The sequence below is a fragment of the Lithobates pipiens genome, unplaced genomic scaffold, assembly GCF_037356315.1.
Source record: "Lithobates pipiens isolate NorthernLeopardFrog02 unplaced genomic scaffold, aLitPip1_a1.2 Scaffold_28, whole genome shotgun sequence".
Lineage (NCBI taxonomy): Eukaryota > Metazoa > Chordata > Amphibia > Anura > Ranidae > Lithobates > Lithobates pipiens.
Window position 1 is genome coordinate 35,654,590 of NW_027507789.1, and position 15,791 is coordinate 35,670,380.

The 15,791-nt window shown below is 42.0% G+C and overlaps 1 protein-coding gene across 2 annotated transcripts in view; it reads right to left on the reverse strand.

The window, feature by feature from the left end:
- The window catches only part of DLGAP4 (DLG associated protein 4), a 342,220-nt gene that overhangs the window by 9,331 nt on the left and 317,098 nt on the right, over positions 1–15,791 (reverse strand). Inside the window, exons 11-12 of one of the 2 annotated variants that reach the window (XR_013263487.1) lie at positions 5,962–6,114; positions 605–2,451 (exon numbers count right to left, since the gene is read on the reverse strand). Coding sequence is in view for 1 of the 2 variants with exons in the window: in XM_077459068.1 (XP_077315194.1) it covers positions 2,227–2,451; positions 5,962–6,114 (378 nt within the window). In the remaining variant the exon portion in view is untranslated. Of the gene's footprint in view, positions 1–439; positions 2,452–5,961; positions 6,115–15,791 lie in introns of those variants that run through there. The other variant, XM_077459068.1, reaches the window with a different exon arrangement.

Genomic DNA, 15,791 nt, shown 5'->3' on the forward strand with positions numbered 1-15,791 from the left:
TTTTTCTGTATCTTTTGGCTTTTTGTTTGAAGTTAGGTTTTTCCACGGCTGAGGCCTCTACCAATCACTTTTTATTTTAATTTATTCTATTTTATTTTTTTCTTGTATGTATATCTTTCTGATGAAACTATAGTAGCACTATTTCACTTAGGTGATATAAAGTGGGGTGCAATTAGTTTTTGCCTTGAGTTTTAGGTGTTGGATATATGGGGTGTTGTTGAGATAAAATACGGAACACGGGTTTAATGCACATAGTCCCTGGGGACACGTTAAGGTGATAGATAGACATATAAGGTTTGAGTAAGCAAAGAGTGCTATTGGAACTAACTGGGTGGAGGTAGCGCCAATAACCTTTAATCAAGAATTATTCCATTTATGCAGGTTGTTTTGTGCAGCCTTTGCATATTAGGGTGGCAGCAACCTCATAAAATAAAGAAAGTTCATACTTAATCTTTTAATAAGACAAAAATTAGACAAAAGAACTGTAAACCAATAAAAAACTATATATAACACAAGGGCACAGGTATAAATCAATACCTATACATATTCCTGCTGATCAAGACCTATTCCATAGGCGCGGCTTTACGTGTATAAATATGAAGACCTGCCTAAATTATCCAATCAATCTGCATCTAATCAGGCAGGCCCTTGCACTACATATAGTGGTTGGTAAATCTAAAAGGAGGAGATCGTACAACATCGATTGTAATATGTGTGGTGAGCTTTTTAAGGATTCTGATTGGGTGCTATGGGTTACACCAATGTTACGGCTAAGGCAATGTAAATAAAAAAACACATTACATTCAGAAAGTTAGGAGCTACGCATTGAACTTTGATAAAATCAGCTGATGCTTCCATCCGTTCCTGGCAGAGGTTGTCTTTCCTCTTAGGGCCTATTCACATCAGCAGCATACGTTATACTCTATATAATGTGCAGCCACTGGTGTCATTTGTGAAGGGGCGGGGCAAGGCGTTGTTAGAACGCATCACGCATTTTACCTTAATTTTCTTAAAAATATGATTTAAATGCCACATTTATCTTTATGCACCATGTTGTGTTGCACTATGGTGTCGTGCATTGCAATACGCTGCTTCGCGTAAAAAAATGGCACGTCCTACCTTTTTTCTTTGCGCACAAACTATAAAATTAACTAAAAGGGGCATAAGGCAAACTGCCTTGTCTATGCATTGGGATTCAGTTGGATAAAGTTGCCCAACGTATACCATGTGAATGGGCCCCAAGGAAACCAACAATACATGAACTTTGATCAGGGCTGTTAAAACATTTGCATCGGTCTGTGTAAAAAAAGAATAAAAAAAAAAAAAAAAAAAAGCCTTTGCGCACAGCTTGATGTGTTGAAAGGGAAATATGATGGGCTATAATCTCTAATTCTATAGTACAGTGTGCTTTGTTTATTATTCAGTTGCTGGCCTACCTGGTAAAACAAATTCTACAATACTCTTGCCTCCATTTCATATATGTGCCTAAATCAGCATTAAAAAAATAACAGGGGGGAGTGTAATCTCAGCAACACATTGCAGTGCAGAGTCTGCCAGTGTGCAAAAGCTGCTCACTGCTGCCCTCTACTGGGAGCAGAGCACTGCATCAATAAAAGGTTACGTCTGCTGTGTGCAGAACAATGCATTGCAAGCTCCTTGTTCTATCTCATCACATCAAATTGGGGTCTGTATGAGCTGAGTGTTTATCAAAACCACCATACAAATCTGCATGCTCCTGCTCAAGGAGGAAGAGGGATGCTAAGGGTGGAGTTTGTTCCTTATTGCAATAGGTGCTACTTGTACAGACAAAGGGGAGGGTGATACAAAGATGGCATACCATCCAAAACCAGGGTGCAGTCTTTGTGCAATTGTGTAGATTTTGGGGCGCCTTATTGCCTCGGCCCATACAAGGAGAGGAAAGTGGGGAGGGGAGGGGGGGGGCTGCATAACAGGTATACCCCCTTCTGAATATCTTCCACTTTGGGTCTCTTCCCCACAAAGACATGAAAAAAAAGCTCCTTTGTTTTTAAGAATATTTAGTTGAAAAGTCCCAGCACGTTCTCCGTGGCGCTCTCCTCGCAGAAGTACGCCACTGCCAGGATACGCAGCCTAGACCGAACGTGCTCTTGTGCCTTTCCTCCATTCGTCTCCCAATTCAGTCTCTCAGCAAGTCTACGTCTGCCAATGCCCTCCGTTTCCCATAGTTGGCACGGGAGGCTCCATCACTCAGAGCCGCGTCTGTGCCTCTGGCACATAGATCTCGATGCTGTCCGCGCTCTCGGTTGCTGAGTTCTGGCGCACCGAGGCTGCTCGTTTGGCTGCCATCAGCCTTTTGCGAGCTTCTTGCCGTTGTTTGTCACTGTTGGAGGGGCCTGGGGTCTTGTCGCGACTCAGCGGGGGCTTGGGCCGGGCTGGCTTCTTTGGCACAGGGGGAGGGGGCCTCTTTACTTCCTGTCCAACAGAGAAATGAGACTTGTAAAAAAAATAATACAAACATACACAATAAAATCTACAGTCAGTCAATTTCCCCAAAAAACTGCCAAAAAAAATTCAAACTGCTTTTCCTTGTAGCCATGGCAATAGTACTAAATGCTTAACCCCTTCCTGTCCAGCCCCAGCATGCTTTTACTAGGGGCTGTATACAGGGGAAGAGGATAGGGGGAGAAGGACTGGAGATCATGTGACCATTGTGGTTGGATGTCACAGTGGTCACATGATAACAAGCCAGTCCTGTTGGCTACCAATTGTTTTGTGTCTATGACAGCTCTGTCGTTGTGCTGGCAGCTCTCAGCACAGAAATATCGACTGCTCATATGTGCGGCATTTGGGTGTTAAAGCCCATCCTGCAGCTGTCCCCAGCTGCCTCTAAGTCCAAGAACTGAGCGATCACAGGACTGCTGATCACCTAGTTATTGGGTCCGTTCTGAGCGGAGAGACGTCCAGTTCCGTCTCTGTGTTCTGCCCCTCCAGCACTCACTGAATGCCAGGCAAGAGAGGGAGTGGAAGTGGCTAGCTCAGGCTCTCAGCAGCACGCCAAGAGGCTGAGCCTCCTGCCAGTCAGGAATCTGAGGGGGATCCTGACATTTTTGGGATCTCCTCAACATCTGGAGCAACTCTGATGTCAGCAGACAGTGGGTCACAGAATTGTAAAAGTAAGTGCACTCCTATGAACCACATGAGAAGTACAACCAAACAAGCTTTGGCCATGCTTCTCTTTTAAAATAGGCCAGGACAGTGCAGCTTTCTGCTGTCTATTTACCAAAATGTAATTTTCATGTACAGAGGGAAAATGAAAAAGCTGCAAATGCTGAAAACAAAGACCAAATCGCCTGTCTCGGTCTTTAATCCTTTTTGAGCTACGGACCCAAAACAAGCAGGAAAGTTAAAAAGCCATAAAAAAGTAAAACAAACATTCTGCTATGCAATGCTTGCTCCTGGTCAGTAACTTAAAAAGAAATGAAGCTACTGGAACAGCATGATAGCCAGGCAACTATCATTTTCAGATAGAAAGAGCAGGAATAGCAACATCTATATTGTAAATAGACACATTTTTTAATTTTAGGGCAACCTGCCATGAAAGTAATACCTAAAGCTACCACTGCTGTCCTGAAAATACTAGCTGCCTGGCTCTTCTGCTGTAAACCAGGTAACTAAAATCAGTTCCATATACCCATTTTGCATCAGAGGCTCAGAAAGTATTGAAGCCAGAAGATGAGCATGGCAGTAAGGTAACCTGTAGAAAACCTCAGCCCTCAACCCTGGAGACATAGGTCTCATTCGAATAGACATTGATGAAAGTACACGGCTAGAAGAAAACGTAATCTTCATATCAGGACACCATCATCCTTCAAACATGAAGCTAGTAATATTTGATGGAGGTCTTCATTCAGGCCATGGGTGTCTAACCTGTGGCCCAAAAACTGTTGTGGAACTACAAATCCCATTGTGTCTCTGCCTTTAGGAGTTATGCTTGTAACGGTCAGCGGCTTGCAATGCATCACGGGACTTGTAGTTCTGCAACACCTGGAGGGCCACAGGTTGAGCACACATGATTTAGGCTCTATCCACACTTGTGAAACTTCGTTTTGGACATCAAAGTCGCATGACAAATCCCCCATATTTTCAAATTATAACCATTCATACAGTTGTGCTCATAAGTTTACATACCCTGGCAGAATTTATGATTTCTTGGCCATTTTTCAGAGAATATGAATGATAAACACAAAAACGTTTCTTTCACTCATAGTAAGTGTTTGGCTGAAGCCATTTATTATCAATCAGCTGTGTTTACTCTTTTTAAATCATAATGGCAACAGAAGCTACCCAAATGATCCTTATCAAAAGTTTACATACCCCAGTTCTTAATACTGTGTATTGCCCCCTTTAACATCAATGACAGCTTGAAGTATTTTGTGGCATTTGTGGATGAGGCTCTTCATCTTCTCAGATGGTAAAGCTGCCCATTCCTCTTGGCAAAAAGCCAAGTTCCTGTAAATTATTGGGCTGTCTTGCATGAACGGCACGTTTTGAGATCTCCCCAGAGTGGCTCAATGACATTGCGGTCAGGAGACTGAGATGGCCACTCCAGAACCTTCACTTTATTCTGCTGTATCCAATGACAGGTTGACTTGACCTTGTGTTTTGGATCATTGTCATGTTGGCATGTCCAAGAACGTCTCATGCGCAGCTTCCTGGCTGATGAATGCAAATGTTCCTCCAGTGCTTTTTGATAACATACTGCATTCATTTTGCCAACAGTTTTGACCAAATTTCCTGTGCCTTTGTAGCTCTCACATCACCAAAACATCAGCGACCCACCTCCGTGTTTCACAGTAGGAATGGTGTACCTTTCACCATAGGCCTTGTTGACTCCTCTTCAAATGTAGCATTTATGGTTGTGGCCAAAAAGCTCAATTTTGGTCTCATCACTTCAAATTACTTTGTGCCAGAAGGTTTGAGGCTTGTCTCTGTACTGTTTGGCGTATTGTAAGTGGGATACTTTGTGGCATTTGCGTAGTTGTGGCTGCAATTTTAGTTGGTCTACCTGATCGTGGTTTGGTTTCAACAAAACCTCTAATTTTCCACTTTTTGATTAGAGTTTGAACACTGCTGATTGGCATTCTCAATTCCTTGGATATCTTTTTATATCCCTATCTTTTCATATCCCTATCCTGTTATACAGTTCAACTACATTTTCCTGCAGATCCTTTGACAATTCTTTTGCTTTCCCCATGACTCAGAATCCAAAAATGTCAGTGCAGCACTGGATGAAAGATGCAAGGGTCTGTCAGGAGTCCAGAAACGCATTGACCTTTTATACACACACACACACACACACACTAATTACAAGAAAACAGATCACAGGTGAGGATGGTTAACTTTAATAGCCACTAAAACCCCTTTGTGTCAACTTGTGTGCATGTTATCAGGTCAAAATTACCAGAGTATGTAAACTTTTGATCAGGGTCATTTGGGTAGTTTCTGTTGTGATAATAAATGGCTTCAGCCAAACACTAACCATGAGTGAAAGAAATGTTTTTGTGTTATCATTCATAATCTCTGCAAAAAGGCCAAGATATCAAATTCTGCCAGGGTATGTAAACTTATGAGCACAACTGTATGTGTGTGACTTAAAGTTGCAGCGACTTCAAAGTAGTTCATGTATTACTTTGGGCCAACTTTCATGCAAGTTGAGGGCCGTAGACTTCAATGTTAACCCTCAAATGTTGCATGAAAGTTGTTCTGGAAGTGTAAACAATGCAACAGTTGCGACCAGTTATCTATTATCACTGCTCAAAGCCAAGGTTGTATCCAAATCGCACCCATCCAAAGTTGCACTCCGAAGTCACAATTTTGGAATTGCCCAATGTAAATGGAGCCTAAGCCTCTTTATGATTACAATTCCTAACAATTGCTTGGTATATTAAACACAGCAATAGATGAGTGCACACAAGGACTTACATTTCTATCAGGAGTTTCGCTCAATGCCCAGCCGTTGGCCTTGAGCTGGAAGAGTTCATCAAATTTCATGCTAATGTCTTCTATAGAAAGTTGCAGAAGGTCCCAGAATCCGGCCAGGTCCTGCGCTGAGGGGCGAGGGTTGGAGTTCGGGTTCTACAAGGAAGAAAAAAGGAAAAACGTGAACATTGTGGTCTGTGAGAAGCGGATTTATAGAATAGAGAACAGTTACCCACAGACCCCAGGGGAAGAGCAGTTTTCCAATGCAGTGAGAAAGTTTAACATTAAGCAACTTAAACCAAAACTTTCAGAACATCTACCAAAGGGTGCCTGCACCCCTCTTGTTATAGGTGCCCTGAAGAGCCCGCATGTGAAACCGTAAGAGCCAAAATTTATTTTCCAGAGCATATGAATGAACCCCACAATGTGATAAACTGAGAAGTCGTTGAGTAGTATAGCTTTGTATAATGTGGGGGTATGTGTGTTCTGACTTTCAGTAAGTCAATATTACAAAAGCAATTAGTGTGGTTGTAAAAAAGTACAAGTTTTTTTACCTTAATGCATTCTGAACATTAAGGTAAAAAACCTTCTGCATGCAGTACCCTCCCAACCCCCTCTAACCAATAACCTGAGCCTGATCTCGATCCAGCAATGTGCACAGGAGCAGCATCTGCATCTCTCCTCATTGGACAGAGTTGCAGCAGCAGGAGCCATTGGCTCCTACTGCTGTCAATCACAGCCAGTAAGAAGAGAGCAGGGGGCAGGGCTGAGCGGCACTGCGTCACAGAGCTGGCTCGGGAGTGTGCACACGAGTGCCCCCAGAGCAAGCCATTTACTCTGGAGGCACTCAGAAGGAAGGAGTAGCCAGGAGCAATGGCGAGGAACCCGAGAACAGGATCAGGGCAGCTCTGTGCAAAACCATTGCACAGAGCATTTAAGCATAACATGTTTGGTATTTAAAATAAAATGTATGCCTTTAGAATCACCCCCCGGCAAAAAACATGTAGCACTTTGTCTTGCATTTCTAGGTGCTGTTGATTCTGAAATCGCATGGTCATCTCCTGTGAACTACCAAACACTTCTCCCCTATGTAACAGTGATGAGGCGAGTGGTTTGTAGTCAAAATGAGTGGAACAGCCTACGGCAGGGGTAGGCAACCTTGGCCCTCTAGCCATTTTGAAACTGCAAGTCCCATGAGACATTGCAAGACCCTGACAATCAAAGGTATGACTTTCATAGAGGCAGAGGCATAACTGCAGGGCAGATGTTGTCCACCCCTGGTCTACGGTATGGGTGCTCAACCTGTGACCCTCTAGCTGTTGCGGAACTACAAGTCCCATCATACCTCTGCCTTTGGAAGTCATGTCTGTAACGGTTAGCCCTGCCTCATGGGATTTGTAGTTCATTTGTAGTAACAGCTGGAGGGCCACAGGTCGAGCACCCATGGCCTACGGCAGGGGTCTCCAAACTACAGCCCTGCAGCTGTCGCGGAACTACACGTTCCACGAGGCATTGTAAAACTGACATTTAATCGACATGACTAGGCCCCTGCCCTACAGTGACAATGCTGCTGCGTAGACACTAGGGATCGACCGATTATTGCAGGCTGATATCAGCACTTTCTGAAAAACCTGTATTGGTCACAAACTAGACCGATAATGCCGCACAGGGTTTTACCGGGGTGATGCCGGCAGTACTGTTCTTTAGAGCAGACGGTTGGCTTTATTGTAATAACAACTGATGTGGCTCGGCTGTTATTACAAACAATGGGAGGGGACATTCCCCCCCCCCCCCCCCCCCCCCCGCTTGCCCGTCCCAACAGGAGGCCCGAAAAAAACAGCCGACGCATCCCCTGGCTGGCCGAAGACCCAAACAAAGCTGATACTTCGTTCGGGTCTCGGATCTAGTAACCCAGAAGCGATGTTGTGATATCACAACCCGGATTACTGCCATCTTAAAAAATATAAAGTATTCAAAAATGCAGATGATGTTTACATTCCTTGTGACAGTAATAACAGTGATAAAATATTAAAAAAAAAAAAAACAAAAAAAAAATATTTTTTTTTTTTAAATGTACAGAATATTCGCAGACAATATCGGCTATCGGCCTGAGAGGTTGCCGAAATAACGGTATCATATCGCCACCGAAAAAACGATATCGGTCGATCCCCAAGACCCCTTTCACGCCGAGAGCGTTTTGTAGGCGCTATAGCGTTAGAAATAGCGCCTGCAATCCGCCCTCAAACTGCTGCACCATTGTCTCCAGTGTGAAAGCCCAGAGGGCTTTCACACTGGAGCGGTGCGCTGGCAGGACGTCAGGAAAAGTCCTGCCAGCAGCTTCTTTGGAGTGGTGAAGGAGCGGTGTGTTTACCGCTCCTCCCCATTGAAATCAATGGGGCAGCGCTGTATTACCGCCGGAAAAACGCCGCTGTTGCGGCCGGTTTTAGCCCTTTCTCGGCTGCTAGCGGGGGGGGGGGGGTATAAAAGCACCCCGCTAGCGGCAGAAATGCGCGGCAAATCCGACTGTAGCTGCGTTTTACCGCCGACGCTATAGGCCTGGCGGTGTGAAAGGGGTCTAATAGACACAGCAAGGTGAGTGAGCGCTGTCATCCTCGCACAGGAGCGCGTTACTTGGCAGGATTACCAGGTGAAAATAAAGAGAAGAAAAGTCTGAAAAAAGAAAACTAACCCAGCCACCACTTCTAAAGGCTGGTAAGCTGAAATACTTGAGATGCTGGGGGTTAGGTACGCTTTAAGTAAAGGCTCCACTTGCTTGCTATTACCCATCTGATTTTATTTGGTGCTATCCTCTGCAGTATCAAGACATGATTCCCAAAATAACATCTTAGGCATGTTCCAACAAGAACAACATCCCCGCAAGCCAAGTGACATCAGCTGCACACTCCTTTAGCCAGCGTCTCATGCGGATGAATGTGCCCTGGGTTTTAAATGTCCTCAAAATGTCCTGCCGGTTCCATATCCCCCCCCCCCCCCCCCACCTGTGTGTATCACCTCCTCCTGCCACTCTGAAGCTGAAGACATCTTCATGCAGAAGGTCTACCGTACAGCTACCGTATATATCACCTTCATCATCTGCCTCCAGGGATTTCATATCATTCCTCCCAGGACACACATAAGATCAATGGGGTGGGCAACTACATGGCAATGAGGTTTAATGTAGAAAAAATGTAAAATAATGCATTTGGGTGTCAAAAATATGAATGCAATCTATATATTGGGGGGGGAAGAACCTCTGGGGGAATCCAGGATGGAAAAAGGACCTGGGGGTCCTAGTAGATAATAGGCTCAGCTTGGCAGCATGCAATGCCAAGCTGCTGCTAACAAAGCAAACAGAATATTGGCATTAAAAAGGGGATAACCTCCAGAGATAAAGTGATAATTCTCCCGCTCTACAAGACTCTGGTCCGGCCACACCTGGAGTATGCTGTCCAGTTCTGGGCACCAGTCCTCAGGAAGGATGTACTGAAAATGGAGCGAGTAGAAAGAAGGGCAACAAAGCTAATAAAGGGTCTGGAGGATATTATTTATGAGGAAAGGTTGTGAGCTCTGAACTTATTCTCTCTGGAGAAAAGACGCTTGAGAGGGGATATGATTTCAATATACAAATACCGTACTGGTGACCCCACAATAGGGATAAAACTTTTTCAAAATTGAGTTTAACAAGACTCGTGGCCACTCATTAAAATTAGAAGAAAAGAGGTTTAACCTTAAACTATGTAGAGGGTTCTTTACTGTAAGAGCGGCAAGGATGTGGAATTCCCTTCCACAGGTGGTGGTCTCAACGAGGAGCATCGATAGTTTCAAAAAACAATTAGATAAGCACCTGAACGACCGCAACGTACAGGGATATACAATATAATACTGACATACAATCACACACATATGTTGGACTTGTGTCTTTTTTCAACCTCACCTACTATGTAACTATGTAATAAGACTCTCAGTATAGGTCACAAAGGACTTGCTGTCTTGGGTGAAGAATATCCTGCATAGCTGATCTGCCTTATGCTCTTACGTTATAAGTAAATGTAAATATTTAAATGCTCATTTAGCCTGGGGGGGGGGGGGGGGGGTTACCAGTTGGGAGGAGGCACTTAAAGGGGGTAATAAACCCAAAAGCATACATTTATTATATTGCATCTTACTAATCATTAGATGTGATGGCTGCATTTGTTTTTGTTTTTTTTAGGCTTTCTTTCTACCATTTTCATCTAGTGATCTAGTCAGAAAGTCTGTTTTTCAAAAGAACAAGCTCTCTTCCAGATCAGTTCCAGTTACAGGGATGTGACAAACCCTTTAAAACTGAAAGGGGTGCTTACAATGATCAGCTTTATTTACATAAAAAAAAAAAAAAAACTTTTATCCCAAAAGAAAAAATAAATAAATACAGTTTGCTGTAACGGTAATTAGCTGTAATTCGGCTTCAATTTGTTTGATGTACTAGCAGATTGAGGTCCGATTCATACCTATGCCGGTTGCAGTTTGCATATTCCAGGTACATTGTGTATTTCAATACATGATTTTCATCCATTATTGAAGTCTATGGAACTAAAAGCCAGAAAAAACTCAATGACCCTTTCCATAAAATGCACAGATGTGAACTACATCCATAGGAAACCATGTTAAATGAACTGTAGTGTGTTTCTGCAAAACTGAAAATGTGCATAAAAATGCATAGGTGTGACCCAGGCCTTAGAATACACTCTCCTCCCACCAGACTAACAATGCTGCTTTACAAAAAAGGTGACCCCTGTGCTCCTTCATCCAGAGCGGAGGCACTCTAACACAGGAGGTGGAGCTGCAATATATTACATTTTTGGTTTTAATACGACTTTAACCGCTAGCTGACTGCGGCAGCATGGCTCAGATGCATGAATCGCCGTTATGCTACGTTGGTAGCATAAACAGCCACTAGGGGGCCGCTTGCGCGTCGCCCACTTGCTCCTGGAGCCGATGCAAGTGCCCGGCAGTCTTGATCACCACCGGGCTCCCACGATCGTTTGGGGCACACGGAGAACCGGGAGCTGTGCGTGTAAACACACAGTTTCCGGTTCTCTGAGCAGTTAACTGACAGATCATCCGTTCATACAGAGTATGAACAGCGATCTGTTAGTTTCCTTGCAGAGTCCCCGCCCCCCTTCAGTTAGAACACTCCCTAGGATACATATTAACCCCATTCACCGCACCCTAGTGTTAACCTCCTTCACTGCCAGTGACATTTTTACAGTAATCAATGCAATTTTAATCGCACTGATCAGTGTATTAATGCCAATGGTCCCAAAAATGTGTGAAAATTGTCCATGTCCACCATAATGTTGCAGTCACGATAAAAAAAAAAACCAAAAACGATAATATATATATATATATATATATATATATATATATATATATATATATATATATATATATACATACACACACACACACACTTTTTTTTTTATCGTGATATATTATATATATATATTTTTATATTATATAGCTGATTGCTGCCATTACTAGTAAAAAAAAATTATTAATAAAAATGCCCTAAAACTATCCCCTATTTTGTACATGCTATAACATTTGCGCAAACCAATCAATATACGCTTATTGCGATTTTTTATTTTTTTTACCAAAAATATGTAGAAGAATACGTATCAGCGTAAACTGAGGGAAAAAAATTTTTTTTATAGATTTTTTGAGGATATTTATTATAGCAAAATGTTCAAAATAATGCGTTTTTTTTTTTCAAAAAATGATGCTCTTTTTTTGTTTATAGCACAAAAAATAAAAACCGCAGAGGTGATCAAATACCACCAAAGGAAAACTCTATTTGTGGGGGAAAAAATTAATTAATAAAATGAATAAAAATGCAATAAAACTATCCCCTATTTTGTAAATACTATAACTTTTGCGCTAACCAATCAATAAACGCTTATTGCGATTTTTTTTACCAAAAATATGTAGAAGAATATGTATCGGCCTAAACTGAGGGAAAAAAAAATTTTTTTGTATATTTTTGGGGGATATTTATTATAGCAAAAAGTAAAAAATAATGCGTTTTTTTTTTCAAAATTGTCGTTATTTTTTTGTTTATAGTGCAAAAAATAAAAACCACAGAGGTGATCGAATACCACCAAAAGAAAACTCTATTTGTGGGGGAAAAAATTAATTAATAAAATGAATAAAAATGCAATAAAACTATCCCCTATTTTGTAAATACTATAACTTTTGCGCTAACCAATCAATAAACGCTTATTGCGATTTTTTTTACCAAAAATATGTAGAAGAATATGTATCGGCCTAAACTGAGGGAAAAAAAAATTTTTTTGTATATTTTTGGGGGATATTTATTATAGCAAAAAGTAAAAAATAATGCGTTTTTTTTTTCAAAATTGTCGTTATTTTTTTGTTTATAGTGCAAAAAATAAAAACCACAGAGGTGATCGAATACCACCAAAAGAAAGCTCTATTTGTGAGAAAAAAAGGACGTCAATTTTGTTTGGGAGCCACGTCGCACGACTGCGCAATTGTCAGTTAAAGTGACGCAGTGCCGAATCGCAAAAAGTGGTCTGGTCTTTGGCCAGCCAAATGGTCCGGGGCTTAAGTGGTTAAGCTGGCCATACATGGATCAAAATTCAGGCAGTTCAGCAGGAAACAATCAAACTTCCATCCATGTATGGCCATTCCCATTCCAATAGGCTGCAGCACTGATCAGTGTATTCTGACATTGGGGGGAGGGAAATCTACCCGCTGTCAGAATACAAAATACACTGAATGTGTGGATGGGGGAAATTGGATCAGTTTTTTTTTTTTTGTTCAGTTGGTCGGCTGAACAAAACAGAAAACAACCCATAAATGGGCAACTTTACTCTATTCTCTATTCCCAGCACCCGCAGACTTCCCCCATGCTGCAAGACTGGTCCCCAAAGTCGCTTTCCTTTGCTGCTCTGCTGGTCATGCGCTTTCTTACATCATCACAAAGCAAGTAAGTATAACAAGGCCATTTAAAAAAAAAAAAAGTGATTGTAAATGCAAATTTTTTTATTTTTTTATTTCTTCAACAGTAACTAAGTTATTTGACAAAGTGTTCTTTTTTTTTCACCACGGCGCACAGCTCTTTATCCCACTCCCCTCAATGTTCTCTCCAGCGTATAGCTAGCGGTATTCTACCCATCTGAAAACCTTTGTAAATCAAATTTGGATGAAATAACCGCCCTGTGTTAAATTCAACTGATCCGAGCAGTAATATCTTTAGTGAATTGAAAAATCCATTATCGATTGTGTGGAAAAAATAAAAAAATAAATAAATAAAAGGCCGGTAATGAAAATATTTCGAGCATTGTGCTTTGTGATTTTACCGTATGTGATGGTTAGAGCAATGAAAGCGGAAAATCAATGTAATTATTGTGGCATGGTCAGGATGCCGGCGTACAAAGCTGTTCTAGAATGGTGGGGCGCGCTTTACCCAAACAGCCAGGTTACTGCCACCCATAAAGAGGCTTCAGTTACTTTGTCTCCTGATTTTTTCATTCTGTATATATAAAACCACCTCTTGCGTTACGTCTTTCTGATGAGGTCTTAAAAAAAGACTCCTGTACAGAACAATGAACACATTAGCACAGCAGTTTCAAAAGTGTAAACGTCTAGTTGTGTGTGTATGACATATACATATACATATATTATATATATATATATATATATATATATATATATATACACATACATATACACATATATATATATATATATACATATACATATATATACATATATATATGCATGCACTGCATCTAGTTTTTACACCACCAAGCTTGCTATCAGAAAAGAGGACTGACCTGGGCCAAAGATGCTTCAAGTATCCGCACTCCCTATACTTCTGGGAGCCGTCAATTATGTTTGGTGTAACAACACAAATCGGCCAGTAGAGGGCGGAAGAGGACTTAAAGCAGGCCTATTATTAAAGTTGACACTTCATGTGAATCAGTTGGGGGCATTACAGCAGTATGAAATATACAGAATTATTTTATTTATAGGTCAAAAAGTCCCTTTCTTGCCAATTATGAAAAACTTGTTCCTTCAGGCTCGGTTCACACTGCCGTGACTTGGAATCCGACTTGTGAGACCTCAAGGTGCGTGACATGTGAAATCCCATGTTGGTCAATGAGGGCTGTCTTAAAAGCATTCTGCTTAAAAATAAAAAAATAAATAAATAAAAAATTAAAAGTCAGCAGCTACAAATCCTGCAGCTGCTGACTTTTAATAAATCGGACACTTACCTGTCCCAGGGTTCAGCAATGTGTGGGAACGAAGCCCCGCTTGTCTCCCCCTCCTCTCTGCGACGCTGGCATTGTAACTGTGGGTGCCCGGCTGTAGCTTCACAGCTGGGCACCCACTTCGCATGCGCGAGGCAGCCTGGCAATCATCTGGGACCTGTGGAGGGGGGGGAGAAGTGATCTCCCTTACGGTGCACCGGGAGGAAGTGGGAGCTAGGACCCTCTAAAAAGAGGGTATCCACCCTCACCAAAAAAAAGACATGCCAAATGTCAGGGGGTCACCTCCCTTAAAGTGGTTCTGCACACATTTTTCTCTCTTATTGCTATTTTTTTTTCCGCACATCCAAATACTAATATTTTTTTTCTCCTACCTCTCGTTCTCTGCAATTTTCTTTTTCTTCCCCTATGGCTATGGGCGGGGTTTCTGCGGGGATCAGCATCATTTCCGCTGATCTCTGCACTGTCTCCTAGGATCTTGTCTAACTAATCCCAAAAGTCATTGCGCCTATCAGTAGCGAAATCTCGCGAGATTTCAACAACGTGACGTCATCACGCCGGCCACTTACTAACGCCGCCCGTTGTCCTGGCAACATTGAAAATTACACAGCTCGTAGCTGTAGCCACTGAGCGTGCGTGGGAACCAGCAAGGAATGCTGGTTCCTTCGAAAAGAGGGAAGGAGGAAGTGATTGCTTGTGGGGTTCAAATGCCCACAAGCAAAATGACATCGACCTAAAAACTTTGAAATAAAGAAGAATTTACATTGAAATACGGACACGGATAGCGGGCGAAGTCAGGAAAAGTAAGGTATTTTTTTTAAACACATATAGTTTAAACATTCCGCACAAAAAAAAAAAAAAAAAATTGGTCAGTGCCGAACCGCGTTAAAGCAGAAGTTCAATTTTTGGGTGCAACTCCGCTTTAATTAGCACTACTGAAGTCGTTCCGACTTTAGAAAAGGTTCCAGTACTACTTCAAGGTTGACTTCTATCCGTCTTGTGCCCATAGAGTTTAATGGAAGTCGCCTCCAAGTCGGATCCTAATCTTAATTGATGCGATTTGGATCCGACATTACAGGAAGATTACACAGGCATTCTCTGAAGTTGCTTCACGCCAAAGTCTCCTGGCAAAGTTGTACTGTAAGTCGCACAATGAGACCTTATGTACAAGATATAGAGGGCTAACTGTTTGGACAGTGCTCTACAAAATAAAGGGGGACAGTACAATTCAATATAATAGGAACCAAAGGGCCCAGCTCGTTACAGCTAACAATCTGGACTGTCATCAGCTAGAATTGTTCCCTTATAGCTCTATGAACTACAAAACACCTCCCCCTGTACTGAATAAGAGAGGGATGTGTTATGTAATCTTAACATTGCGTAATGTAGTCCCCAACACACATCACCCTGTCCTGGGGTGACAATGTTGCCCAACACGATTGTACTGAAGTGTGTAAAATAATGAGAAATGAAAGCGTCAAAAAGAAAATGAATGCAGCCATCACATCTAAGGACCAGTAAGCTGCACTACTATCAATTTTTGCTCTTGGGTTTAGATAC